At 39.4% G+C, this 27,118-nt stretch overlaps 1 protein-coding gene across 4 annotated transcripts in view; it reads right to left on the bottom strand.

Moving 5' to 3' along the window:
• LOC109921271 (LIM domain only protein 7-like) overlaps positions 1 to 27,118 on the bottom strand; it is a 218,675-nt gene that overhangs the window by 90,781 nt on the left and 100,776 nt on the right. For all 4 annotated transcript variants that reach the window (XM_048598226.1, XM_048598224.1, XM_048598225.1 and 1 more), the window contains exon 5: positions 13,564 to 13,670. In XM_048598226.1, the coding sequence (XP_048454183.1) occupies positions 13,564 to 13,670 (107 nt within the window). The remainder of the gene's footprint in view (positions 1 to 13,563; positions 13,671 to 27,118) is intronic.

Genomic DNA, 27,118 nt, shown 5'->3' on the forward strand with positions numbered 1-27,118 from the left:
TCATGAATACAACTGAATGGCTCGATAGCTGCCCCGGGTTAGACTGAGAGTCAATCATATTGCTTCAGGTTGAGCATATAGATCAGATTGGGTAATGCCAACAGAATTCGCTCTCAAAGAAAGGTTATTACTGTACCAGGTAAGTGTTTGCAAGCCTCTGGCAATTTTGTGGTCCCTGCTGTGGATACTACCTTAAAATTTAAGATTTAAATTCCCCAACTGCCATGATCAACTTGGCCCTTTGGACCATTAGGTCAGGTCCCTGATGAGACAGTACCACTAAAACACAAGCCAATTTGTAAACAGGAACTCCAACATTAAAGTGGAATCAATTACACAGGTACAACTAACTGATGGATCAGTGAAGGTGGTTTTTGTTATTACACTGCCATTTATTTCAGGAACATTTGCTGCCCAACTCCTGCGCTTTCTTACCAAATTCCAGTTGAACAGCATGCAATACTTACTTTTCTAACTCTGCATGGCAAGCCATCTACTCTGGTTGTGGGCAGTAGATACATCAGAAATAATCTCAACAGCATTGAGTGTTCTGAAGCAATCTTTGCACCGTTGAAGAACTCAGTAGCCAACAGTCATTTTAACTTTTCCTTGATAAACTTAGCCTGCTTTCACAGACCTTTAGCAACATATTTCATGGGTCAAGAACAGCTTACCAATTAAATCATTCACACCCATGCAATAAAATGCATTTATTGTAAGTAGATGGGAGACACTCCCCTCTGAATAATTTCAGGAATCATACAAGGCTATGCGGTTTTTGCAACAGTGGCAGTAACCTTTACAATGGCTAACTCTGTTTGTAATCAAGTTATTCTTACATATTAAAGGCATATTATTTCTGCCTCCATTCTCCAGTTTGAAATTGGAGGGAATTAATGCTCAAAGAAATAGAAAGAATGTGTGTCCACAAATTTGAGGTCTGTTCTCAGGTGCATGGCAGGCTGTCAAAATGGAAAACCTCTTTGCAACATAACCCAACAAATTAGATTCACTTCAGAGTTCAAACCTTAAGTGCAAGTTGAGGTTGCCTCAATTAATAGCTTTGATTTTGCATTGACTTCGCTTGCATCTTTGATTGATCTTTATGTCTTGAAGCATCGCAGATAAATTGACAGGCATGGGGCCTTTGGACTGTTATCATTGGGCAGTTTTAAACAAACTTGCTGGTCAGGAAGCAAATGGGACCAAGTGCAATGTTGGTTTCATACACCACCCAGGAATAGAATAGCCTAGTATTTCTGTCACTGGAATAGTAACCCTAGAGGCTTCAACTGATGACTTGGACATGCACATTCAAATTTCACCAAATCAGTCAGGGAATTTAAATTCATTTAACTAAATAAATCTGACCCGTATTGGTAATGCTAAGCAAGCAACTCAAATGGTCATAAAAATCTGCTTCATTAATGCCCTGTGGCCCAGATATGCCTCCAGGCCCACTATTATGGACGACTCATAACTACCCACAGAAGTGGCCCAACCAGTAATCAAGGAAATGCCAATTTCTGATGAAGGGTCTAGGCCCGAAACATCAGCCTTCCTGCTCGGCCTACTGTGTTCATCCAACTCTACACCTTGTTATCTCAGATTCTCCAGCATTTGCAGTTCCTACAATCTCTCACCTCCAAGAGAAATTGGAGTTGGGCAATAAATGCTGGAATTGCCAGGGGCATGCACCCCATGTAAATTAATTCCCCTACAAAGTTTGAATTTGACTGCATTTTTCTATTCATTGTCCCAATTTCAAAAGTGGCATCTAACAGTCAAAAAGAAGCAGAAAGGTTAACATTTTAAAGATTTAAGGATATGTGGAAAGGAGAGGACAGATGATATACAAAACTGCAAATACAAAAAAAAAATTAAATTTTGCCTAAGATTGCATTGGTCAAGGCAATCTCCAACTTGACATGAACTATGTATAATGGTGGGTGCTACAAATTACAGACTGTTACATGGAATCGTGCAAATTTTCAGTGCAAAATGTCACTCTTTGCTGTGCGCATCAGAGCTTTGCGACTGTATATTCAAAATTATCCCATTCTCTCTCCATAGCTTTGTATGTCCTTTTTGTCTTGAAAATGTAGTCAGCTTTCCCTTAAAAGATACAATGGTGCTAGTTTCAAACAAATAACCTTTAGCAAGACATGCCAGACCACAACAAACCTTTGTCAAAAGAAATGATCTTCACTGAATTTGCAATGATTTTTAAATGGTGGCCTCGCCAGTGACCAGGCAGAAGAAATAGTTTTGCTATTCATAATCAAAACCCATTCAAAACGCTCAAAAATGTCTCCTCCCTGGCCTTCTCAATTGTTTAATAGATCAGATCAAACAGCTATATTATCTCATTTCTGCACAATCCTGGGTGAACTGGTGTTGCAATTACTTGATAGCTTCAATGTCTTCTATAACATGGCACCAAGAATAGCAACCCATGCTCTAAATAGGGCATAACCCATTTTTCTTTTACAAATTCAACACCTTTTTTTAAAGCTACTCGTTTTCAGATGAGCTGCTCATAAAATTACACAACTTATACTAGTCTTTATTCATATGAATTCACACATTCAGGAAATTGCACCAATCAACTATATAAATAGCATCTGCCATCTGTCTGTCTATTCCACTTACCATCCTTTTCTATTGCACCTATTTAAATGTAGGATGCCTATTGTAATTTGAGGAAAGTCATTGGTTGCAATATTTTGTAAGCACAAAAAAAGGTCAACCTATATTCCAAAGCAAAATAAGGATAACTTGATTCTTTGTATGGACTTGGGCATTGAGAATGGACTATCCCGTATTGCAAATCTAAAACAAGCTGCTAATGCCCATTTTCTCTGTATTAGCTCTACTTTCCCAAAGCAGGTGGCATCTGAAGCAGTAAGCTACATATTACTCACACATTTCTCTCCTCTGCGCATTGTGGCATAAACATTCTTTTCATCTAATGGTCAAGACAGGCTGATCACAAATTCTTCCTTTATAAATCTTTGGTGTTCTATTGTTCTTGTCCCTCCGATTCCACTCCTTCAAAAAAAAAGCTTTCTCCTCTTGTAACTAAGTAGCGTCATGTTTTTCTCTACTATTGCTGGTTTCCTCTAATTCAACACATGCTGCAGCTTCACAGAAGTGGTGAAGGGAGGTAAATCTTGCTGTGCATCTCACCGTTTTGCAGGACAATTATTATTCCAATTTATCCCTCTTCTTGGCCACAGAACCTCCGCACTTTCATGTATAGTTCCAAATTACATTAAAGTTCTACTTCCATGCAAACCAAAATTGAAATACTTCATGGAAAGCAAGGGTGATAAATGAAAGCAATAGTGTCATGAAGACAAGTTTGAGTTGAGTGTCAATGAGTTATATTTTGCAAGCAAGACTGCTAACTACAAAATCTCAAAATAGCTGGTGCGAAACTACAGGTGGGACTTAATCCCCGCCCTCAGATATTTCCTTATTCCATCCCAATCAAGTCCTTTCAGGAAGGTCCTTGTCTAATGTTCCTGCTCAATTTACAACTTAATCTCCTAAATGGATAATTAACGCCCACACAGGGAACATGACAAGCAATTCTGTGAGAGGTTACTAGCAAGCTTCAAGTGAGATGGCGGTTCCCTCATAACAGAAGCACTAAACGTCTGATCAAGACTAGTACGTGGATAGGAAAGGTACAGAGGGATATTGGCCAAATGCAGGCAAATGGAACTAGTTCAGTTTAGGAAACCAACTTGCAAAGGACAAGTTGGGCCAAAGGGTCTGTTACCGTGCTGTTTGACTCTTATGATGCCTAGGCCCCTGCCCTTGCACCCAATAACCCCAATCCCTCAATTCTTCCTCCCACTTTCACTCCTCTATATTGGGATCAGATTGGGATTCTGGGCTTCAGAAAAAAGTGTTACACCGATAGCTGCCATCACCTCCCCAATAGCACAATTATTAATTATAGCTGCGGGTTTCTACGGGCAGGACTTCGGTCCTGTGGTCTTTGATCCCAGTAAAGGCCCACTGCTGCACAACAAAGTGCCTCTGCACAAAATGTGGGACTTTGCCAGAGGTGACGACATGATTTCTCACAGGCCTAGGAAACCCCCTTTGACTCCATTAAAAGACATTCTGGTTTTCAGTACATGTGGCAAAAGCAGCCTTTCAAATCACAATGGTCAAAAGACAATTGCAGTTCGCACGCTCAACCCGGCATTAGCTTGGCAAAATCTCACTGCATAATACCTGTACCACAATTCAGCAAGAAGTAAGCATTCACTCAATGTGCATGGGGAGGTACGGTGAGAGAAATGGATCTGACTCAAATAAGGAAGTAGCTTTCAGAACTCTCAGGTGAGGTAGAATTGGAGTTTTGACCTGTACTTTTCTCATGTGAAGAGTGTGCAATCTTGATTAGCCTGTTAAAGTAACCAAGAACTCTCACCCTGACTAACATAGCCTTGTCAATGATCATTTTACTTTTGTCAAATACTAAAGCATCATTTCAGCATATTTGTTGACTAGTAGGTGATGATTGTACCCATGGCAAGTTTTCTCAACAGTTAATTACAGTTAATTCATGGCATTCCACATCATCTAAACCCTCACTTATTACGGTCCCTAACCTGTTCTTCTATCCAATCTTCTTGTCCTTCTGCCCATTGTGTTATTACAGTATCACCTAACTTGAAGTGCTCACAGGGGCTAAATTCCCTTTCCAAATCACATGTGCCACAGTTAAACGATTATTTGAACAATTTTGTTCTGCACCTCACTAGACTACAGATTACCAAGGACCAAACTAGTACCTTTATTCTCCATCCCGTCCCCCATTTAAAAATGAACCTTTAACTTTGTAGATGATATGAAATGCGCATCACATTTGAAAGCAATCAACAGATGATTAGACCAAGGCACACAGCCTAAGTCCCTGGTTAGGGGAATTTACTGCAGTAGTTACAGAAATAAAGGAACAGATGTTAAAAAAAAAATACACGTGCAAAGATTGGTATTACTCTACAAGGAGTTAATGTTCTTTTTCTCAAAGTTGCTTTTTATAAGCAACATTCTTGGAGGAGGTCAGATATTTATGTATCTTCTTAAAGCTCAGGGAGTTGTAATTGACCAATTGAAGTCCCAAGTATTCTCAAAACCCACCTTCAAGGTTAGAAACTATACTCTTGGGCAAATGAAAAACAAAATAAATGGAGACAAGAAAAGACAGTCTTATTAAATCACTCATAATTAACTGCATAGTCACTGTCATGAAATTGGGTGGTGTACAAATGAACTAACCACGCAATCTCAACAACTCTAGCCAGTGAGGTGGGTTTGTTGAGAAACCAACTTTTGAAGCAGAGGGCACTCTTCCCCAGAACCTGAAATTGGTGATCCAGGTGGAACTGAGTGCAAGTGCTGTGATGCAACAAGTCTCAACCAAATTAATTGTCTTAACAACTCAATGCAATTGAGAAACAGATACACAGTGAATGAGTAAAATTGCCAGTAAGTGGCACTGAACCTTGACTAAGACCAAAGCTTATGAAACCACAAAGTAAACATACATTACAATGATACTAAAAATTTAGCACAGGGCTAGACTTCAAGAGAAGTCATCTCTTTAAGAGCATCGTACAAAGAGAGAAAGGCTCATAAAGGGAGAGCATCTCACAGTGATCCTTCTTCTCACACTGAGTAAAATATAAAATGTAATTCATACAATATTTCTATCATACATGATTTATCTCATTAGGTAGTACTAACAAAAGCATTTTACGTATCACATTCAAATGTTCTTACATTAATTAACGGCTTGAAACAGGAAATCCATTCAAGATAACCTGTGGATACAGCAATTGGCATACTTAAGATGTAATATGTATTGAGAGAGGTAGGTGCCTGGAACATGCTGCCAGGGGAGGAGGTAGAAGCGGAGATAATAGCAATGTTTAAGCAGTATTTAAGGCAGACATATGAACAGGCAGGGAATACAGGGACACGGGCTACATGTAGGCAGATGGGAATAGTTTAGAATGACATCATGGTCAGCACAGGCATGGTGAGCCAAAGGGCCAGGTCCTGTGCCATACTGTTCTATATTCTGTGTTTTCTGGAATAACCAACTAAACTTGGTTCTACTGAACACTACGGATGGTTCTTTGATGGGGTTCTTTTGCGATGCAGTGGTAGTGTCCCTACCTCTGAACCTGGAGGCCCAGGATCAGGTCCCACCTGTTGCAAAGATGTGTAATAACATCTCTGAACAGGTCGATTAGAAAATATCGACATGCGTTTTGACAAGCTAAAGTGGGATAAAGTAGTTATTATTAACACAGAAGCATTAACAATGCATCCACTCAATATTTCAGTAACACTAAAAATTACCTTCCATCACATCCTAGTCTCTCACAATGATTGTCAGAGAGTAACAGACAGCATCAGCAGAAAAATACACAATCTTCAATAAAGTTTGGCAGGGGTAGATGACGTCAAATACCATAGAATAACAGATTCCCTACACTATGGAAGCAGGCAATTTGGCCCATCAAATCCACACAGACCTACACCATCCCCGAAACTCTGCATTTCCCATGGCTAACCCACCTAGCCTGCACATCCCTGGGCAATATAGCATGGCCAATCTACCTAACCCGCACATCTTTGGACTTGGGAGGAAACTGGAGGAAACCCACGTAGACACGTGGAGAATGTGCAAACACCACACAGTCATCTAGGGGTGGTACCGAACCCGGGTCCCTGGAGCTGTGAGCAGTGCTAACATTGCACCACTGCGCTGCCCTACCATTGATAAAATTGACAATTACAAGTAACGGTTGGATTAACTGTACTTGTAAAAGAGCATAAATAGTTCAGAAGGACCAAGGGAAATCCCAGGCTCTTTTATAGCTCAATCCCTGACCCAAAGACCTGGTTTCCACAGTCCATTACCTGGTTTTGAATTTCAGAGTATGTGTTTCACCTATGTCAGAGTTAGATTTATGGGAAGAAGCAATGATACAATATTCTATCGACCTTATTCCATTAGGATTTTAGACTTTAAAAAGTGCAGAGGTATCTCTGCCAGTAAATGCAGTTAACTGCAATAATAATACAGATCAACACAAGAATGAGAGATTTGGCACATTAAGCTTCCTCCAGAGGCTGTGGCTGATTATACATGGGCATCCCATGCACAGAGTCTTGTGATGAATGCTTAGTTTAAGGTATGTTCCTTTGCCCACCTCTCTGAAAACAAAATCTGTGTTATTAACGGATCAGAATAATGCAGACACTGGTATCAGTGTATAATTTATTCAGCATTTAACAGCAAATAGGAGACAAACCATGAACTGTCGATTTCTGCAAGTTGGACAACTTGTCTCACTCCAGCATTTTCCTCTTGAGAACAGAGTTCAGCATTAACTCACAGGGAGGTTAAGATATAGTCCTACTTCCTTGTTAATTCCTAACTAAACATTTTAGGCCTAGCACTCATTATTGCAAGGACCAGATTTATGTTCATGCAACACCGCTCAATCTCTCCAGATTAGAAAATAGAATGTTGTCACTACAAGTGTGAAGTATTCTTTGGAATTTTCTACAATTTAATAAGAAAAAGGTTTCTTTCATACTTTTCCTTAGTCAATTTATCTCCTCTCAATCAAAAATGTTTCTCCCCCTTCATCTCCACCTTAATAATTCAGACAGAGGTAGTTTCATTAAGAATTCTCCAAGCCCCCGGCGATCCATTCTGTTGCTGCCCTCATTATCAGCTAGCAATTTCAATAATTTGCACGGCAAAAATACTCGGAGCAGGAAAAGTCCAACTAAACACGTGCATTAGTTTCCATGTACATTTTCATTTTTAACAGCTTTCCAAGGAAACTAGAAGATGTGTCACTTGAACCAGAGCTAATTACTGTCTCTCATTGTTTGGTCCATGAGTCTACTAGGAAGGAGAAAAAAATATTTTCTTATTTCTAAAGTTGGGTGGTTTGAAATTTTTCTATTTGTGTATTCTAGCGCTATGTTGACTGTCCAAATCAACTCCAGAGCTTGGGTGAGGCCTTCAGGTTATAATACCCAAAAGTACAAAAGGATTGTTTGCACAACACACCCCTAAGGGGTTGAAATGACATTCATGAGTGCAATGAAACATTTTCACTCCTGTTTGCGTGCTGTGAAGGTGGACTCTTCTCTGTAGGAAAGTGTGTTAGTCACATCTAATTGGCAGAATCTGAACTGCTGGAGGACAGTTCCCTAAAAAGGCAATTCATCAAACGAATGCCCAACCCAAGCTGATATTTCCATAAAGGAGTGTCAAATAAGTCAAATTCTTGTTTCCATATCCATCACTCATTGTTCAGGCTGGTTTCATCCTAAGTAAAAGCATTGAAAAAAAGGCTTTTCCTGCTTAATGTCGCAAAATGGCTTACAGTAAAAGTGCATTTCATTAGGTCTTCTTCACAAGATGACTATTATCGTCCTCGCCATTGTTATAAACACAATCACACTCTAGCATTCCTCCCTGTCTTGGTCTCTCAGATTTTTCCCATCTTTCTAAAAACTCTGCTTTATTCTTTGCAACGTGGCCCCCGCTGTAATATTGACATGGGTCTTATCAATATCACAATTGAGATTCTGAGAGACTGTGACAAAGGTAAACGGTCTGTCTTTCTCAACCTGCCAGCAGAGCTTTTACATAGTTATTTACACCAACAAATTTCCACCATTGGACTGTGGGTGGTATGGCACGCAACAGTTCTACTGTTACCTATCCAGCCACAGCCAGAGACCCACCCACGCAGTGATTTGACATCCCACACTATGATTTCTGACAGTCTTCAAGGACTTAGCCTTTATCATGTCCGATTCCTGACCTGCATCCTAACTGTCAAAGATATCATCCAAAAACATCACCAGTTTTTAAGCTAAGCCAATGTTATCTGGTTCTACCTCACCATCACTTCTCTTCAGAGCTGTCTGACTGCTTTTCCAAACCCCAGCAGCGAATCAGCATAAAATTTCCTCCAGTTAAATACTGGGATAAGTGAAGCCATACTTTGAGCCTGCAAGAATCTCTCCACTCATGGTAATGATGCCACCCCTCTCCCTAGTGGTTATCTGAGGTGAAACAAAACTGTTTTCAAGCTTAGTATATTCGACTTCAAGATGAGCTTCAGAGAGCACATTCTAACTTTTTCAACCTCCATGTCATCACCCAAGTTGGCCCCTGTTTTACCTTGTCTGAGGCTGAAATCTTTACCTATGCTTTTGTTACCTCTCAGCCTGACTATCCCAATGCATTCCTAGGTAACTCTGAACAACTCTGCTCCTCTTGTTTACACCAAGTCTCAGTCACCCATCACTCTTAGGCTTGCTAAGTTGAGAGATCCTGGTTAAGCAGCACGTCTATTTTTAAAATTAGATTTTTGTTTTTAAAATTTCTCCACAGCCTGCTCTCCTTATCTTCATAATCTCCTCAGCTTCATAACTCTAAAGGTACAATATAAATACAAGTTGTTGCTATGTACAGATAGCAAAATTGTGGGAACAAAGGCTAAAAACCATGGTGGAATATAAAATTGCATGACGCAGTATCACTGGTATGAGCTATTGAGAAATAGGGAGAGGCACTACCAGTACTTGTCTTGTCAATACAGAGCAGTCTGATAGACAGTGGCATTTGGTTACTCCACCCTCTAGCCGATTAATTTGTTAGGTATTGAGAATACCCATAGCACTTGCATCAGAATAAATTTATAGCTGCACTAAGTTATACTTTGCCACATCAAGATGACATGCTTTTCCCATAAATATGAGCTGCAGGGGGGGTGGGTTGGAGAAAGAGCGATGGAACAACATAAACGAGTAAAACAAAGCACAGAAGAACAATCTCATGATGATTGCAAAGTGCTCGACATGCAAGGGATTATTTTTTCATTTCCAGCACAAGCTGCCAGGAGTAAATAAAGTATTTGATCTTGTGCCATGATCATGATTTTCAAATCAATTAAATAGATGGATTAAGAACATTCCTGCTTTGCATGCTGGTAGGTAAATCTCAGTAACAGGTGGGACACTTCACTGGCTCGACCGTAACATTGATTAAGAGCATAAAATAGCTGGAATATTTGTCTGCATTGCTTTAGCATCCAACTCCATATCTCTAATCTGTTCAAATCCTTGCACCCCTTCCTACCTCAATCCTCTTCACCCCTACATTACCTAAATCTAACTTCCTCCAGTCCCACCTATTACCTTCTCCAGCATTTAAAATGCTGCCCACGTCTATAACATCCTCCAACCTCTTCAGTCTTCTCTATCTCCTCTAGCATCTATATTCCTCCTTATCTCTTTATCCTATTCCACCTCCTACATCCCTCCCTATCTCTAACCTCCTCCAGCACCTAGACCACTATCACTGTAAGCATCTCCAGCCCCTGCACCTCTCTCTACACTCTCTTCCAGCATCTACATCTCTCCCTATCCCTAATCTCAGTCAGATCCTACAGCCCTCCCTAGCACTACAGAATGTGGACTGCAGTGATTCAAGAAGGCAGCTCACTACCACCCTCTCTCAAGGGCAGTGAGGGCCAGGGCACTAAACACTGGCCAGCCAGCTATGCCCACATCCGACAAGTGAATTAAAAAGGCAATGTCCTACTAACAGCAGTGGGATAAATAACCAATAAACCTGCTGGTCCTAATAGCGTCTCCTCTACTTCAACATTTAAAAAAACACCTCTAAAAGGTGCACCTTGGAACTTGTAGAAGTGCTGCACAAGCAGCACTTGGTGATTGAGGGAAGAATCGTAGACCACTAGGATAACTTTCTGCACTTCTTTGAATACTGGCAACTGATCCACTGCGATATAGGATGCCTCAACATAACATCTCAACCATATGTTCAATTTGCTGAAAATAGCACTCGATTCCCCAACCATCTGATCTAATTTTAATATAAATTATACACATGCTAACAGCTGTTTGGTAAAACATCAGAAGGAAGCAGTGTCGCCTATTGATCCAATGTATACATTTGCATAAGAGCAATATCAGTGAGGGCAAAGAGTTAATGGCCTCGCTTTTTCTCACTTTCTATTGCAGATCCAAACAGCTGGACAAACCTGTTCAGCCACCTTCACTGGTAGGTGTCGAAAGCAGGTTATGCAATTTGAAAACACCTGCAATGCTCCATTTCCAACAACAAGATTTCAATCTTTTTACACCCAGGAGAAGATATCACAAGCTACAATCGAAAGCTTTATAGGCGGTAAGCAACCAAAAAAAAAAAAAATCATATTGCATTCTGTTTTGGATACGAGAATTCTCAAAATCAAAATTTCAGGAAGCGAAAGAAAGCAAGCAATAATTTTTGATTAAAGCATCTACTTACTGAAGTAAGCATTAGCCTCAGATTATTATGAAAAACTTGAAGCTCTTTATAAGAAAAAAAATCAACATGACCTCCCTCTTTGGTTGCCACTGTGGTAATTTAACTTAATGATAATTAAATGATCAGAGGAGAACCATAGCAAATAGCTGAATAGCAAGGGGAATTAATTCAAGATAATCTGAGCAACCCAATCCAGGAATATAGACAAAGCCTAGAAGATAGACTTGTTATTTCACGGAACCCTGCTGACATTGTGTGCAGGATCTTTGACAACTGTCAAGTTGGTCCAGGGTAGCCTACTTTCCAGACTTCACTATGTAACTGGCTTCACTGCTTGGAGAGATTAACAAATACAGCATCATCACTACAATACAAAAAAAACATTATTCTCAAAATAAGAAAATAAACAATTTTCTAAAGAAGAATATTTTCGATAATAAGGGAAGCAAAAGGGCAAGGGGAAATGGACAAACTTGAAACAGAAAACAAGAAATCTTCCCCATACTTTTCTTGCCCCTTCAATTTATACAGTGGGAATAGAATTGTTTACACCTGAAATGCAGCTTAATTAAAGACCATCTAACCTGAGAATATCTGGCACAGAAATTCAGAAGAATTAGTTGGAGCTTTTCATTTCGTAGTCGGTGTAAATCTAGAATGAAACCATGCCCCTGTCAACTTTCCAGATCTATGCAAAGCCTATATCATTAAACGATCTGTTAGGTAATAGTTCTCTCTCAAATATAAAAACATATGATCATCTTCAAAATTACTGCTATGCTGTCACTTGAACTAAGACCATAAATTTCAGAGTTGAAGTATATTCTGTACTTTGACAACAAAAAAATTCCATCATTTGGTAAGCCAGTTTGATGGTGGAATGAATATTTGAATATAAAAGGAGAAAAGCTCAACCAGTAAATATATGTCATGCTTGTACCTAATGAAATTCATTCAAGCAAGAAAACGCATTTGAACGAGGATAACAAATTGAAACTGGGTCTCATTGAACAATGTTTACTTGCATTTATATTCAATTGACAGGCTTGTGTATGTTTTGCTCTGATTGTGTCTTCCTCAACCAGCAACAGCTCAAGTTACTTTCTAATTTATTAAGAATGGTGAATTTTTCTGTTTAAAGAAAAGGACCAGCAAGTCTTAGCATAACACCCGAAGGTAAACTTGGCTGTTATCAATTGCATATAGGCAGATCCTGAGGAACCAGCAAAACAAAACACTGTTCATCTCTCCATTAGCAATCACATGAACTCCTTTGAAAATTGACAGAGTATCACTGAATGCTTAGATTGTCTGTGTGCACTTGTAGCACTATGCACAACAGTTAAGAGCAACAGAATTAGAAAACTAATCCAAGTTTGTACTAACCAAGGGAAACACTTACAAAGTATATGTGTAACATATATGTATGTATAATATATAGATAGATTCTCTGCTGTGAGAGTGCCTCCCCAAACTTGTTGCATGTACCACAGAACAAAAACACAATTCAGACACGTATGGTCAGGACAAGGTAAGAACACTATAAAGTTTTACTTGATTTTGGCTGCAAAATTGCATTCCCAGGTGTGTTAATTTTCCATGAAATGCCTGTAATTTAACAAGCTAAATATCTCATTCTCAAATAGAGACATATTTAAAGAAACATAAAAAAAACCTTGGCTTATGTCCCAAGATCATAATGGCAGAAAAAATGAAGTTTGATTCACACCTTCCAGTCCCATTTTTCCAATAAATCTAAACAACCTTTGATTCAGATAAAATTGTACCACATCAAACTGCAAGTTACCTCGCAGAATATTTTTGTGACTAAAGAGGTTTGTGAATGCCAGATGATTCAAAGTAATTGAGTTTCCATAAGCATAACCCACAGCAGACCTTCCTTCTACTCAAAACTTTCGCTACCATATTCTTACTGACAAAGTTTATAACAAAATTGGTTATGCAGTTCTCCCAACTATTTTCTTCTCTCCAGTTTCCCCACAAAGAAACCATTGTACATATTCTGAAATACAAATGCCAGTGTATGCAATCAAAATATATTAATACCAGCACTAGGTCACAAAGAGCTCATAGACATTACCAACATTCAAAAGTCTCGACCTATCCAAACAGCCTTTTAAACATAAAGCAGCACTTACTTGACAGTGACGCGACTGGATAAATCCTGTAGATCTCCTGGGTGAAACAGCTGGGCTTCTTTTAAACCAAGTTTTTGACAGCCTTTCAAGAAAACATTAATGTTGTCCTGGAAAAAAAGCAAAGCAAATTCCTTGCTTAGTTATATGCCAGACAAGGAAAACTAACTCAGTCTAAAGTCCTGTGTTAGGATCAAGGCAACGGAGAAAGAGAGATAACTTTCAATGAATCAGCACTGGCAATCTAATGATGTGGGCTGGTCATGGGACTGACTGGCACTTGTCTGTTACCTGTTATAGTATGACTGCACAACATGTGGGCAGCTACCATTACTGACGTCTGTATTACATAAACATTCCACTCCTTGTAGTCTCTCATGACACATCGGATTACTGTTGGTGTCTATTTTAAAAACTCTTGTCATGAACACTCGTCCACCCAGAAACTGCCTGCAGTCCCACAAGAAAGGTGGGACAAAATAATACTTCCTCCTATCTGCCATTATGATGGGACTCTGAAACATACCTAGTATCATGGTTTTGTTGCAGAGGTGAACACTCCTGCGCAGAGTGCAGCAGTTAAATGTAACATATAGTGTGGTACAAACTATTTAAGCAAGGCGTGGTATAGTACAGCATTCACTGTACCTGCTCACTAGCAATTGTTAAAGCAACCTTAAGCAAAAACAAAATTAGTTCTTCATAAAAAAGTCCTGCAAAAATCTTAATATCTGATTGTGTTGGGACACATCACGGAAAGACAGATACTTCTGTCTCTGTAGTTGTGATGCCAGCTGATATTACAGGACAAGTTGGATCCCTGACTGAAATCTGACAATATGTCCTTTTTTATTCAATGAGATACACTTTCACTAAAACACAAGTAAGCAATGCTGCAGATTTGGTTTAAACAGTAAACAGAAAACAGAAATAACAAAAATCAAGCCTTTTACATACAACACATTTTGAACAATTTCATAACACACGTTAAAAAAAATACAATCCCAACATCAATGCTTTGCAATACTCTAACACCAATTAGGATTCCCTTCCCTATCAAATCAATAGTTTTTATTTAACTGTTTCTTTCAATTGCTGGACTTCAGAGTTTTGTAGCCTGTTCCTTGATTAGTCACGCAACCAAGTTTGGAGACTTTCTCAAACTCAAGGATCCCTTTCAGGGTTCTAATCAAATACTTCTGATCTGGAACTTTAAAATTAAAATCTCTACATTTAGGGAAACTATTTCCTAATCGTAACAAACAAACAAATCTCCAGTCAGAGAAATAGTTTCACACCAGGACCTGAAAATATGAAAATTTACCAAGTAATGTATTTTCCCCTAAGCAAACAAAAATGTTCCTGATCCTTGTAAACAAAAAGCAAGCGATTACTCCTCAAATGTTTATTCTGTCCACTCAAGACTCTCTTAATGCCAACAAATTGCACTCATCACCCCAGGGAATCCTTCTGTTAATGGATTTTTTAAAAAAAGTTCCATAAATACTGACAAGCTAATCATTAAACCCCCTCAGGCACACAGAAAAAACCCACATGCCACTAAATCAAAGTACAAACTCTGAACTAAAGTGTACATGGATCTCACACATATCACAATGTGCATGTGGGGTTGAAACAGAACAATAGTCTAAGAAAAATCAAATTACAAATACTTTTACAGTTATTTGCAGGATTAAAAGGTATAAGCTTGTCCTTGCAATTGTAATGAACTTAAAAAGAAGAGTGTATTAATGCAAAGTAACTTGCTATACAACTTGCTATACAACCATTTCAAAGCACCATGCTTAATTCTTCTTTAACTTGTTAAGGTTTTACTATTTTGAAGAATTTGAAGTAAATTCGGTAAAACATTCAACTGTTTGTTCAATGCACATTTGGGCATGTCCCTACGTGTTTTCATATAGTTTTGTTCATTATTCATCTGGAAGAATACGTCACATCTACTCAAAACAGCACAAACTTTGTACAACCTTTTCCTCCCCAACAAAAGCCAAATGCCGAACTGGACTAGTCAGTCACATTGCGTTCTATTGGACTTTATTCTTAAAGCCTTGACTGACACTACAATTGAGGAATAAAACAGGTCTGTGTTCTTTTTTGAGGTTGTATGAAATCAACAGCAACCATTTGTTTGCTTGGTAAACATCACAATGTGTAAAATATTTCTGTTTCCTACATACATGATAGGATGTTTTCTACTGGTAGATTAATATATACTATTTTATAAAGAAATTGCATCTACTTTGGATAAATTCCAAGTTAATGTTACAATTTTACTCTTTCCCTATATCAGCACATGTATAAATATGCATAAAGGTCTAGTAGTGCTAAACCACAGAGTCAAATTATACATTTAGTTCTTTTCAGTAATGTGAAAATTTGAATAGAGGGGCATGTTCAAAGAGTCTTGTCTGGGTGGGGAGAATGAAAGAGATCATAAGTGTGGAGCAGGCAGAAACTCAGCTAAGGAGGGCAAGCAAGAGATTGGTGGACAAGAGAATCATTCAACAGAAATGAGAAACGAATTAGGCTTAAAAGTAAATGTGGATCAAGTTGTTACCAGTTGTCACATTAATGACTTTTTTCCAGTTAGTAATAGAATTGTGGGCAAGCTAATACCAATTTTCCCACCACAAAATGAAATGTAAGCACTCATTATTCATCTGTGTCCACACTGGCTATTCAGCTGTATCATAAAAATAGCTTCAATTTGTCAACTGTTAGATTCCCAAGGCAAATAACTTTTTCAAAAGAATAACCCTCAGTTTCTTCTTTTAATCTTCAATAGAGCCATCATCAGCATTCTAGACCACGAACATCTTGGGGAACATCTGTGACAAAAACTGAACCAAACTTCCCTGCAAGACAGGATGTCATATCACCTTTCACCTCCTGATCCCTCAAAGTCTCTCCACCATCGAAAAATAATCAAAAGTATAAGACAATGCTCACTATATGCCTGAACGGTGAAGCAATAGAATGTAAGAAGCTTAATACTATTCAGAATACATGACTGTACTTGATCAGAGCTGTTGCCATTGAATTCAGCATGAACCCTCCCAGCTCACACAATCCATACCAACTCACAAAGACAATTGCACTTGAACTCCAAGGAGGACAACAGTAACAATGTAGTGGGATTACTATTACCTCCAAATCTCTCACTTAGCCATATCAGCATCCGACCCTGTCCCTCTATATCCGAGACTTCCCTAACCGATTCCAATGTGGTTGGAAGGTTTGCAATGTTCAAGCAGGAGATTCATCAATTTCAAAAAGTAACTAGGGATGGTCAAAAAACGTAGCCAAACTAATGTCACAACATGTAGAAAAAAATACTTTATAAAAATAGGAACAATTAAACACAAAACATCAGTGTGCATTTCAGCACTTTAAGAATACAACAACTTATGAAGTATCAAAATAGAGAACACATTCTAAAAGACTTTTGGCCACCAAACGAGTCACTTCATACTGCTGTGTGTTAAACTGAATTTACAATGTGCCTACTTATTCCCAAAACTGTGCCTTCCTGAAGTTTCATAATCACCTCCCCCCACTGTTGACTAACATGCTTTGGTTCTTCTATAAATTTCCTAATTATGCCTAAATTACTCAATTACATCTAGAGAACACCACCAGATACTTCCAATTTAGAAAAATAACCATTCACTGCTTCTTTCAGCTTTGACTTTTTGCCAATTTCATACCAACACAGTCCCAGCTCCTTTCATCCTGTGTTTTAATTATGTAAACAAGCCCATATTTTATTGAACACTTTTTGAAAACCCCTATAAACACACACATACCTCAACTACATTACTCTGTTCAAACCTCTTCATTCCTTCTTCACTTACCTCAAATAGTCAAATATCATTTGCCTTCAATAAATCCATAAAGACTCTCATTCATTTGACAAAGTTTTTAAAATGCAAATGTTGCCCCAGATTGATGTTTCTAAAATCATCCACACCACTCACTTTAATCGTTCTATTACCACTTTTTCTATGACATTGGATCAGCAGATGCTACCAACAAAGGGAGATGCAAAGCACTCATTTGATACAAAAATACATATGCTGGATTTAATTGGAAGTCAAACAGCTGATGGTGCATCTCTAACTTTATTCCAGTTCCAATGAAGAGTCACAGATCTGAAAATAAACTTTGTTTTCGTCCACACAGATGCTGCCTGACCAGCTGAGTGGGGCCATCATTTTTCTGTTTTTATTTCAAGTCCACAGCATCTGGAATATTTTGCCTTCCCACACTTCCTTTTGTGCCTTAAAGTCTTCTGTTCCTTTAAGGTGATCCTTAGTCAATCCCACCTGCAGGTCACCATCTATTTACTGTCCATATGTCCAAAAAATGGCCTTTGAGTTTCCTTTTAAGTGGCCCACTAATCCATTTTATACTTTTTATTATTCATTAACAGGATGAGGGTGTCACTGGCTAAGCAGCATTTATTGCCCATTCCTAACTGCCCAGATGGCAGTTAAGAGTCAACTACATTGCTGTGGGTCTGGAGTCACATGTAGGCCAGACCAGGTAAGGATGGCAGCTTCTTTCCCTAAAGGGCATTAGCGAACCTGCTGGGTTTTTCCAATTGACAATGGATTCGCTGTTATCGTTAGACTCTTAATTCTAGATATTTATTGAATTCAAATTCCATCATTCGCCGTGATGTGATACGAACCCAAATACCAAGAATGTTTTCTGGGTCTCTGGATTCCACTAGGCCATCGCCTCCCCCTTTGATCCTCTAGTTTTTGTAGATTTTCAGTTCTTTTCTGTACTTTGTACTCAGCTTGGTTCTTTCCAAGATTATGAACCTGACATTTATTATAAAGACTCTTTTTACTGATCCATTTTAATCTCTCATCATCCAGAGCTTTGACTCTTCATTCCCTTCCTTTGCCCCACCTCACCTCCTGTAACTGTCTCTAGTTTGTACCCAAATTTTCAGGTTTGCAAAGGCTCACTTTCCATTGCTCACGTATTGTGGATTTTTGATTTCAATCTGCCTGGCTCAGTTCACTTTCCAACTCACTTGACATTAGCCTGCCTCCTGTTGAGAATTTCCACAAACTTCCACACTAGTTTCCTTCTCCTTTCCCATAATGGCCCTAAACCTAATATTGCGATCATATCAGAATTTTGAAGTCCTCATTATTAATGCTGCAAAATTCTTACATCCTTTTGGTTCTCATAGACTTACTCCCAAGTCCTACTAACAGCTCTCTCAGGGCATTCATGGCTGTCGGAAAAACTTGGGTTAGGCCAGACTGCAATGTCGAGAAACTTAATTTTTCCATGTGAGCTACTTGCGCAAGGTACCAAAGAAATGTCTGGCAGCTATGCACCCACACGCCCCTGGCCAGGAATCAACTCTTGTCAGGGGAGATGCAGAGACAAGTCTAAATATAGATGTTTTACTTGTTTTGCATAATTACAAAAAGGCAGGGTGTACAATGAATTGACAAGTATACAAAAAATTCCAGTTGTCTGACACAGATACTCAGTTCATAAATGCAGTTTCTGTCTTCCCACTATTCTTTATCTTGACTGCAATACTGAAGAGCTAGTTTGAGGTGGTGGTTTTAACATTAGCGGTAGAATCAGCAGGTGTTCTAGTTTCACGTACAATTGTGCCTCTGTCAGATACACGGAGTTATTTTAATCGCTTGGAGAGGATTGCTTTTAAACAAAAGGCAAAAACAAGAAAGCTATGCTAATCCTTTATAAAACAATACATCAGCACCAGCTGGGGCAGTAGAATCAATTCTGGGCATCACACTTCATGATAGATGCTAAGGGCGCAGCAAGGGACATTTACTACAATAGTATCATAATTCCTCGCTTAATGTAATAGTTGCATTTCTAAAAAGGGGATATTTGATTAATATGATTGGAAAATTAGATTTTCCCATTGTAACCAATGGAAATGCTGTAGTTAGATTCTTCACATCCTCTCAGTAGAATAACATTAAAACCCAAATGCTAGGTGAAATCATGAAATCCCTACAGTTGTAAACTAAGTTACTTTTAATCATAAAAGAAACATGCCAACTCTTTCTACAACAAAAACAGAAGTTGCTGGAAAAGCTCAGCAACTCTAGCAGCATCTGTGAAGAAAAAGTCAGAGTTAACGTTTCGGGTCTGGCGACCCTTCCTCAGAACTCTATTCTACTCGCCAACTCTTTGTACTTACCTCACTATTTTCTGTCCTGAAAACTCACTAAACAAGGGCTTGTGAGAGGGGCAGCCAGAAAGACCGAGGTGAGTGACCAGAAAAAGTGATGATTAATGAGGGAGGCCATTCCAAAATGACATCAGGCCATGCTACTCTGACTACTTGGCTCAAAATATCTCAAATGAAAATAGTATACCAACGCTGTTACATCGGTGATATCAAAAGGGAATGTATTGGAACAGGACAGGGTTTACAAGGGGTTAAAGACTTCTGTTGCATGAAGATATCAGAGAAATAGGGGTTGCTCTCTGCAAAGCAGAGAAAGTTCAAGGATGGATTCGATGGAGATGTTCCAATTAGGAATGATCAAGGAAATGGGAAGCTGCTTGCAGTTACAGAAGAGTCAGTAAGCAGAGTGCACCGATGTAAAAGGACAAGAAGAAGAATAAAAGCATGCAACAGGTTATTTAGGGAATTTAACAAATAATTGAACAGGAGAAATACACTTGGGTAAAGATAGGAGAATGGAATTAAATGATAAGAGCCAATCTGATGCAACAAGCATTCTGCTCTGCATCTTCTAAAACTCAAGAATTAGGCTGAAGCCTAATTACAATCAGGTAATACAGCACAGATTTGGAAATTAAACCAGGCACCTTGCTCATCTGTGTATTCATTAACTGGACATTTTCTAAACCAAGTAATATTGTGATCAATCTGAAAAAAAAAGAGATCGACACCTGGGTTTAGGGTGTTCCCCACAAAGAGGAAATCCAGAAGATTGAGACAAAATTCTAAGAGTACTTGACCACGTAGATGCAAAGGGGCTGTTTGTCTGGCTGGACGGATGAAAATTGGGGATAATAGCCTCTGGATAAGTGTTAAGTCACTTAAGGGTGAGAGAAGGAGAAATGCATTCAGATTTGCAAAAATCTCTCCCACAGAGGACTGTGGATATATAGTCATTGGATGTGCTCAAGAGTGAGATAGAGTTTTGGACACTAAGGGATTCAACAGACACTCAATATAGGAATAGGATAGGAAAGTGAATTTGCAGTATATGGTCAGCTATGAATATATTAAAGGCTGAGCAAGATTGTGGCTTATGATCTACTCTAATTGATGTTCTTATGGAAACAAGACATTTCCAAACCTCTGGAATTGTGGCAGTGAAGAAGAATATTGTATATTTGCATACCTGTCAGGCGTTCGAAAACAAATACCTCAGCACTACATGCTTATGTTAACAGAAAGTGAAAATTAGTCATGTTTAACAAGAGATGAGTGATGAAAATCTGTTGTGCCTACTAAGTATGTTAGATTTTCAAGTCTTCTGTTATTTTGATATTGCAGGCACTTAACATTTGCGCACCACAGGGTACAATCACATGCTTCAATGTTTCATTACACTGTACTTTTGTTCACTCTGTTAAAAGGTCATGTAATTTATTGTGAAATTGTTAGCCAATGTAAATAATCCCTCAAATACTTTGCGCTGAAGACAACTCAAAAATCAGCAAATGCTGGCATAAAAGTGGATTAACAAGCATCATTCCATAATTTTATTACACACAAGCAGAGTGTTACGACACACAAATAGCAATTAGGACTAGATTTATCTAGGATCTGGTCGGCATAGACAATTTGGACCAAAGGGCAGGTTTTCGTGCTGTACATCTCTATGACTCTATGACAAGTTCTTCAGTTGGAATCCTATTTCCAGTGTCAGAAGTGTCAGTTTCTTCTTATTTAGTCTCAGCAGCCTTTACTTGACTCTGAGCATCTCTTCTGAAATTTCCTCTCAACCATCACCTATCAGTCCAATTAACTGAAAATTGTTCACCTCTATTACTTAGCAAGTCATTTCTCTTCCCTGTGACATCCTTCCAATGGTGTGATGCCTAGAACCTGCTCATCCGAGGCTAAAACAGCACCTTATAAAGATTTAGCATAATGTCTTGCTTTTGTACTCTTTTACAATGAGCAAGAATTATAAAGGCAGTCAACCAGAAATTTTTTTGTCTCTCTCTGCAAATGTTGCCTGGTCTGTTTTTGCTGCCTGAACAGTACAGGCATTTTTGAATATTTTTATTTTGTTTGGTGAATGTAAACACTTTGATACATGCTGTGGGTGGAATCTTATCAGGTACTGAGTGACAGGGGCTATGGTAGAGTAGGGTGAAATGTTCACCAAGCCTCATCTCAGCTTAAAAAACTACAAGATGATATCAAACATCAACCTGTTCAGAACCTGTTACTCAGCTCTGGGGCAGGTGTGACAATCCCAGGACTCCTGGCTCAAAAGGTAGAGACACTACTACAATATCCCTCAGCCTGTTCTTGGATACTTTTCACAAGCAACACAGCAAGATTGCCATTAGAGAGCAGCAAGCTTCTGGTTAATGCTCATTATTGCAGGAGTATGGCGTCCAGTCTGCTTTGAGTGATAAGCTTTGCTGGGAACAGTGCAAAATAAGATGGGGCACAAATCAGATGCTCACCGTAAGGGCTGAAAGTCTAGAGTGGCAAGATACGAGAAAGCTCACTCGACCTCACTCACCAAGAATCACTCCTCCAAACTTAATACAGCTCGCACTTCGCCAAAAAACTAAGATTTGGCCTACTTTTTTGACTTATTTAGGTAAGATTTGGCAGCAACATCTAAACATTTACAGTGCCACACCAGAAAATAATCCACACTGGCGTCAGTGGAAGAATAAGATTGTAATTAGTTGTACGGAACTTAAATATTGCCAAAAACAGAAAGCTCTGAAGAAGGGTCCAGACTCGAAACGTCAGCTTTCCTGCTCCTCTGATGTTGCCTGGCCTGCTGTGTTCATCCAGCTCTACCCCTTGTTATCTCAAGCTCTGCATCATGCACTCATCAGGACAATGGCAAGAATATGCAATTTCAAAATGATCACCATAATTTATACTCTAGGAGAAAAGAATAAATTGATTGGTAAGTCAACTTAGATTGATTGAGGCATTACATGGTGAAAGCAAGAGGAAGCATTAGGCTTCCAAGTCCCATGCAATTCAAACAACATGCAAGATTTGAACAAACATATCCCTTTGGGTCCTTGTGCATGAATATGTCACTTCCAGCAATGGTAAATGAGCCACATTACAAGCTTGATTAATTATTTTAAATTGTTTGTTAATGCTGCTGTTCATGTAGTTGGGACCATCCAGAAAGTGCTATCTAATTGCAGAATCATATCTAATTGCAGAAATCTAAATGGCTTTAGGAATTTGGAGAGCCTACTGCTCACTGTTGTTTTCTGCATAGCAACACCTTAGCCAGGGTGGACTTCCAATTAATCGACATCTTTTCCTCTGTATAATGAATTGCTGTGATAGTTTGAAAATTTGGCATACTTTCATTTGTTCTTGAGTGCAAGACAGAAGGCTTAAGCGGTACGCCTCTCTTTGAAGCAATAGTCAAGATTATGGTTCTTCCCACACTGTTTACACAAGCCTAATGCAGTAGTTCAAAACCAATACTATGGCAAAGTGGATCCACCCTGCTTGAGGAGTTGGATTAACCAATAAGAAGTGAGGAAAAGCGTGCTTGGAATGGAGAGTTAGCATAAAGAGACTGTTAAAATGAGAAAAACAAAATGTCAGGAGCTTAAAAAGACTTTTTCAAGCTGCCACACACTGCTGGATTGGATGTCACACAGTTAAGTCAGACTTCAGTAACACCCTTATATTTATCTAAGAAACCAAGTATTCACGAACACACTCGAGGTCACCACCTTTAGTTAAACTTCTGAGGTCATCTTTGGACTGGATATGGCCTGTTCAGTCAAATGACAGCATTCCAGACTGGTGAGAAGGCATGTGGAGAAACAAAGGTGCAATTATAATCCAGCAACCTTTCCTTTCTGCAACTATTCTAATCTCTGCAAACCACTTCGTTTTTATTTTAACACTGACCAGACACAATGAGGAGGGAGTTACTGTTTTGTGACCAGATTGCTAATTGCGTCCAACTGCACTTGTTTTCAGCACTGAACGTTTCTTTTTCATTTGGGTCTCTGCTGAAAGTCAAACACCCAAAATAAAACAGTTTGTGAATGGGAACAATTGAGCAGCATTTCACAACATAGTGGGTCTTTTTTTCCCCTCTTGCATTATAAAACACTTCAATATCAGAGCGGCAACCAGGTGCAGCCTTACTGATAAGCTAATTTTTAAACTATCAGACAGAATAAAAATCCTTGATCAACATGTTTACCAATTACAAGTTCTCATGTTCGTACCTGAAAATTTCATTCGAAAACTAAACACTCATTTGTTAGCTATGTGTGGTATACAGCAGTCAGTTACTCTAAATTTTTTTATAGGTCAATATTATAAAGCTGTTAAAAAAGGTGTCTATTAACACCAAAAAATGCCATTAAACACCAATGCATACTTCAAATGCCCATAAAGTTAGAGACAGCACCACAATCGTGCAAAACTTGGCAGAAACTGGATTCAAGTTCAATGTAATTTGCACTCTAAATTCCAATAACCTGCAATCACACATCATCTTTAAACAATGAAGCACTCCCAAGACATTTTACAAGGAATCTAAATAAATTATGACTGCAAGCTGAAGTATTAGGTCAGATCAGCAAAAGCTTGATTGAAAAGGAGGAGGCTTTAAAAGACAATCCCTTAGACAACACGGTCATCGTACCTGGGCATGTCCTGAACCACCAGCAGGACAGACCGAGCACAGCATTATACAGTTGGGGTACTGCCCAAGAAGTCCTCAACATTACAGATTAGACTCTGTGAAATCTCATTGTTAGGGTGTACATGGGCAAGGCAATTGCGGTAATTAACAAGTCCTAGCCTCCCTTCAGCCAATGAATCAATACTCCATGTTGAACTCCACTGGAGGAAGCTCAGAGGGTGGCAAGGGCAAAAATCTATTCTGAGTAACCACAGACCAGGAATTGAACTGGATTAACCATATAAGTATTCTGGCCACAAGAACAGGTCAGATGCTAGGAATCCTGCAGTGGAGTAAACCATCTCCTAACTCCTTGAAGACTTTCCACTACCTACAAGGCAGAAGTCAGGGGATGAGATGAAATGCTCCTCACTTGTCTAGAAGAATGCAGCTCCAACGCCACATGAACCTTGAAACCATCCTGGACAAAAGCAGCCAGCTTGATTGGCACCACATCCATTCATTCCTCTGAGCATCAGTGGTAGTAGCAGTAATGTGTACGATCTAGAAGATGCACTGCTGGAATACACCAAGGCTCCATAGACAGCACCTTCCAAACCCATGAGAAGGACAACGGCAGCAGATACATGGGAACACCACACCTGCAAGATCCCCTCCAAGCCAATCACCATCCTGACTTAGAAATAGTTAGCCATTCTTTCAAAGTCGCAGGGTCAAAATTCTTAGGGAATCCCTCCCTAACAGCATTGTGGGTCTATGACACAGAGGATGCAGCTGTTTGAAGCAGATCAGTTAGCGGAGTTGGATGGATGGCTGGCTTGCGATGCAGAGTGACGCCAATAGCAGGAGTTTAATCCCTACACTGAGTGAGGTTACAACGAAGGACTCTCCTTCTCAACATCCCCCTGTATCTGAGGCACGGCGAACCTCAGGTTCAACCCCCAAAAGTCACCACTCTCTAAAGTCCTATGATGTGATAAGACAATGACAACTTTACCCCTGCAGTCCTTCAAGGTGACTGCTCACCATCTTCAAAGGCAACTGTTCTGAAACATGACAAGATTCCTGCAATTCTTCACTCAACTGTTTGGACAATACGAATGTGGACACAAAACAATTCCCAAAGCACACATGGGTAATTGGCACTGACAGGCAGAGTTAAGTGAAGTTGGTTTTTATACACTTCACGCTAATTCTTTCAGTCCATACAAATTATCAGTGCATGTTAGTGCAGTATGTATAGATATTCCAATCAGCATTCCTGCTAGGAGAAAAATGGAACGAAGTGACTTTGCAAACAGAGCGAACAAATTAATGCCAACCATAATAAAGTACCAACATAAACTAAATTGAATACAGAAACTAGTTTCCATCAATTTTGCTTTTCCATAATACTCTAGGTTGAACTACATTGCTCATAACAACTTACGAGAGTTCAGTTCAATATTTATTTCAGTGTATCGAAACGTAAAACAAAACAGCAAGTGACAGGAATTTCTAATTAATCATACCTGAAGGAAGCTTGCAAATAGAACAAATAGTGAAACAAAACCAAAACACAATTTCCAGTTTTAAATTGGTATTAACTGTTTGGCTTGCAAAGCAACTTCTGAAAACAAGAATTGATTACCCCTATGAAGGAACACAACCATCTAAATGAGGCAATCTTCTCCCACTGATGCATACAGTGCTGCAGTGGGTGTAGTACAACATTGCTACCGTATGCAGTATACGCAAAACCAGCAACATACCGGAGATGGAACTAAATCAGCAAACGCAGCGTCTCTCTTCACACAGGGGAAAAATCAGACTTCTGACCAACTGCACAGGCTAGCATTATTTAATTTAGCTCCATCATTTACTGGTGAAAACAGCAATGGTCTAAATTGTACCACCAGTTCATACTTCACTTGTTTCTAGTTGAAACAAATGAACTTTGAAGCTGCATTCATGTGGCAATTCAATTAAAGTGTAACCCAAGTTAAATAAAAGCTAGAGATAACAGTGTGGAGCTGGAGGAACACAGAAGGGCAGGCAGCATCAGAGGAGCAGGGAAGTTGACATTTTGGTTTGGGAGCCTTCTTCAGAAATGGGGAGAGGGGGAGCAGGGAAATAAATACAGAGAGGAGGGTTGGGGCTGGGGGAAGGTAGGTGTGATGGTGATAGGTGAGTGCAGGTAGGGAGTGGTGGGCATTGGTCAATAAGGTGGGAGGGGCAGATAGGTGGGAGAGAAGTTAGTCAGGTTGTGTCAGGTCAAGGAGACGGGGATGAGAGGGAGGGTTGGACATGGGATAAGGCCAGAGGTGGGGAAATTTTAAAACTGGTGAATTCCATGTTTAGGCCATTGGGCTGTAAGCTCCCAAGGCGGAATATGAGGTGCTGTTCCTCCAGTTGGCGTCATTGTGGCACTGGAGGCAGCCCAGGATGGACATGTCACCCAAGGATGGCGACCGGAAGGTGTTGTTGTTTGTTGCGTACAGAGCACAGATGCTCTTCAAAACTGTTTCCAAGTCTAAGCTTGGTCTCACCGATGTCGATAGACAGATAGAGGTGGGGTCAGATTGTAGGTGGCAGAAGTGGCAGAGAATGATATGTTGGATGCGGAGGTTGGTGGGGTGATATGTGAAGACAAGGGGGATTCTGTCCTTATTTTT

The sequence above is a fragment of the Rhincodon typus genome, chromosome 6, assembly GCF_021869965.1.
Source record: "Rhincodon typus isolate 14 chromosome 6, sRhiTyp1.1, whole genome shotgun sequence".
Classification (NCBI taxonomy): Eukaryota; Metazoa; Chordata; class Chondrichthyes; order Orectolobiformes; family Rhincodontidae; genus Rhincodon; species Rhincodon typus.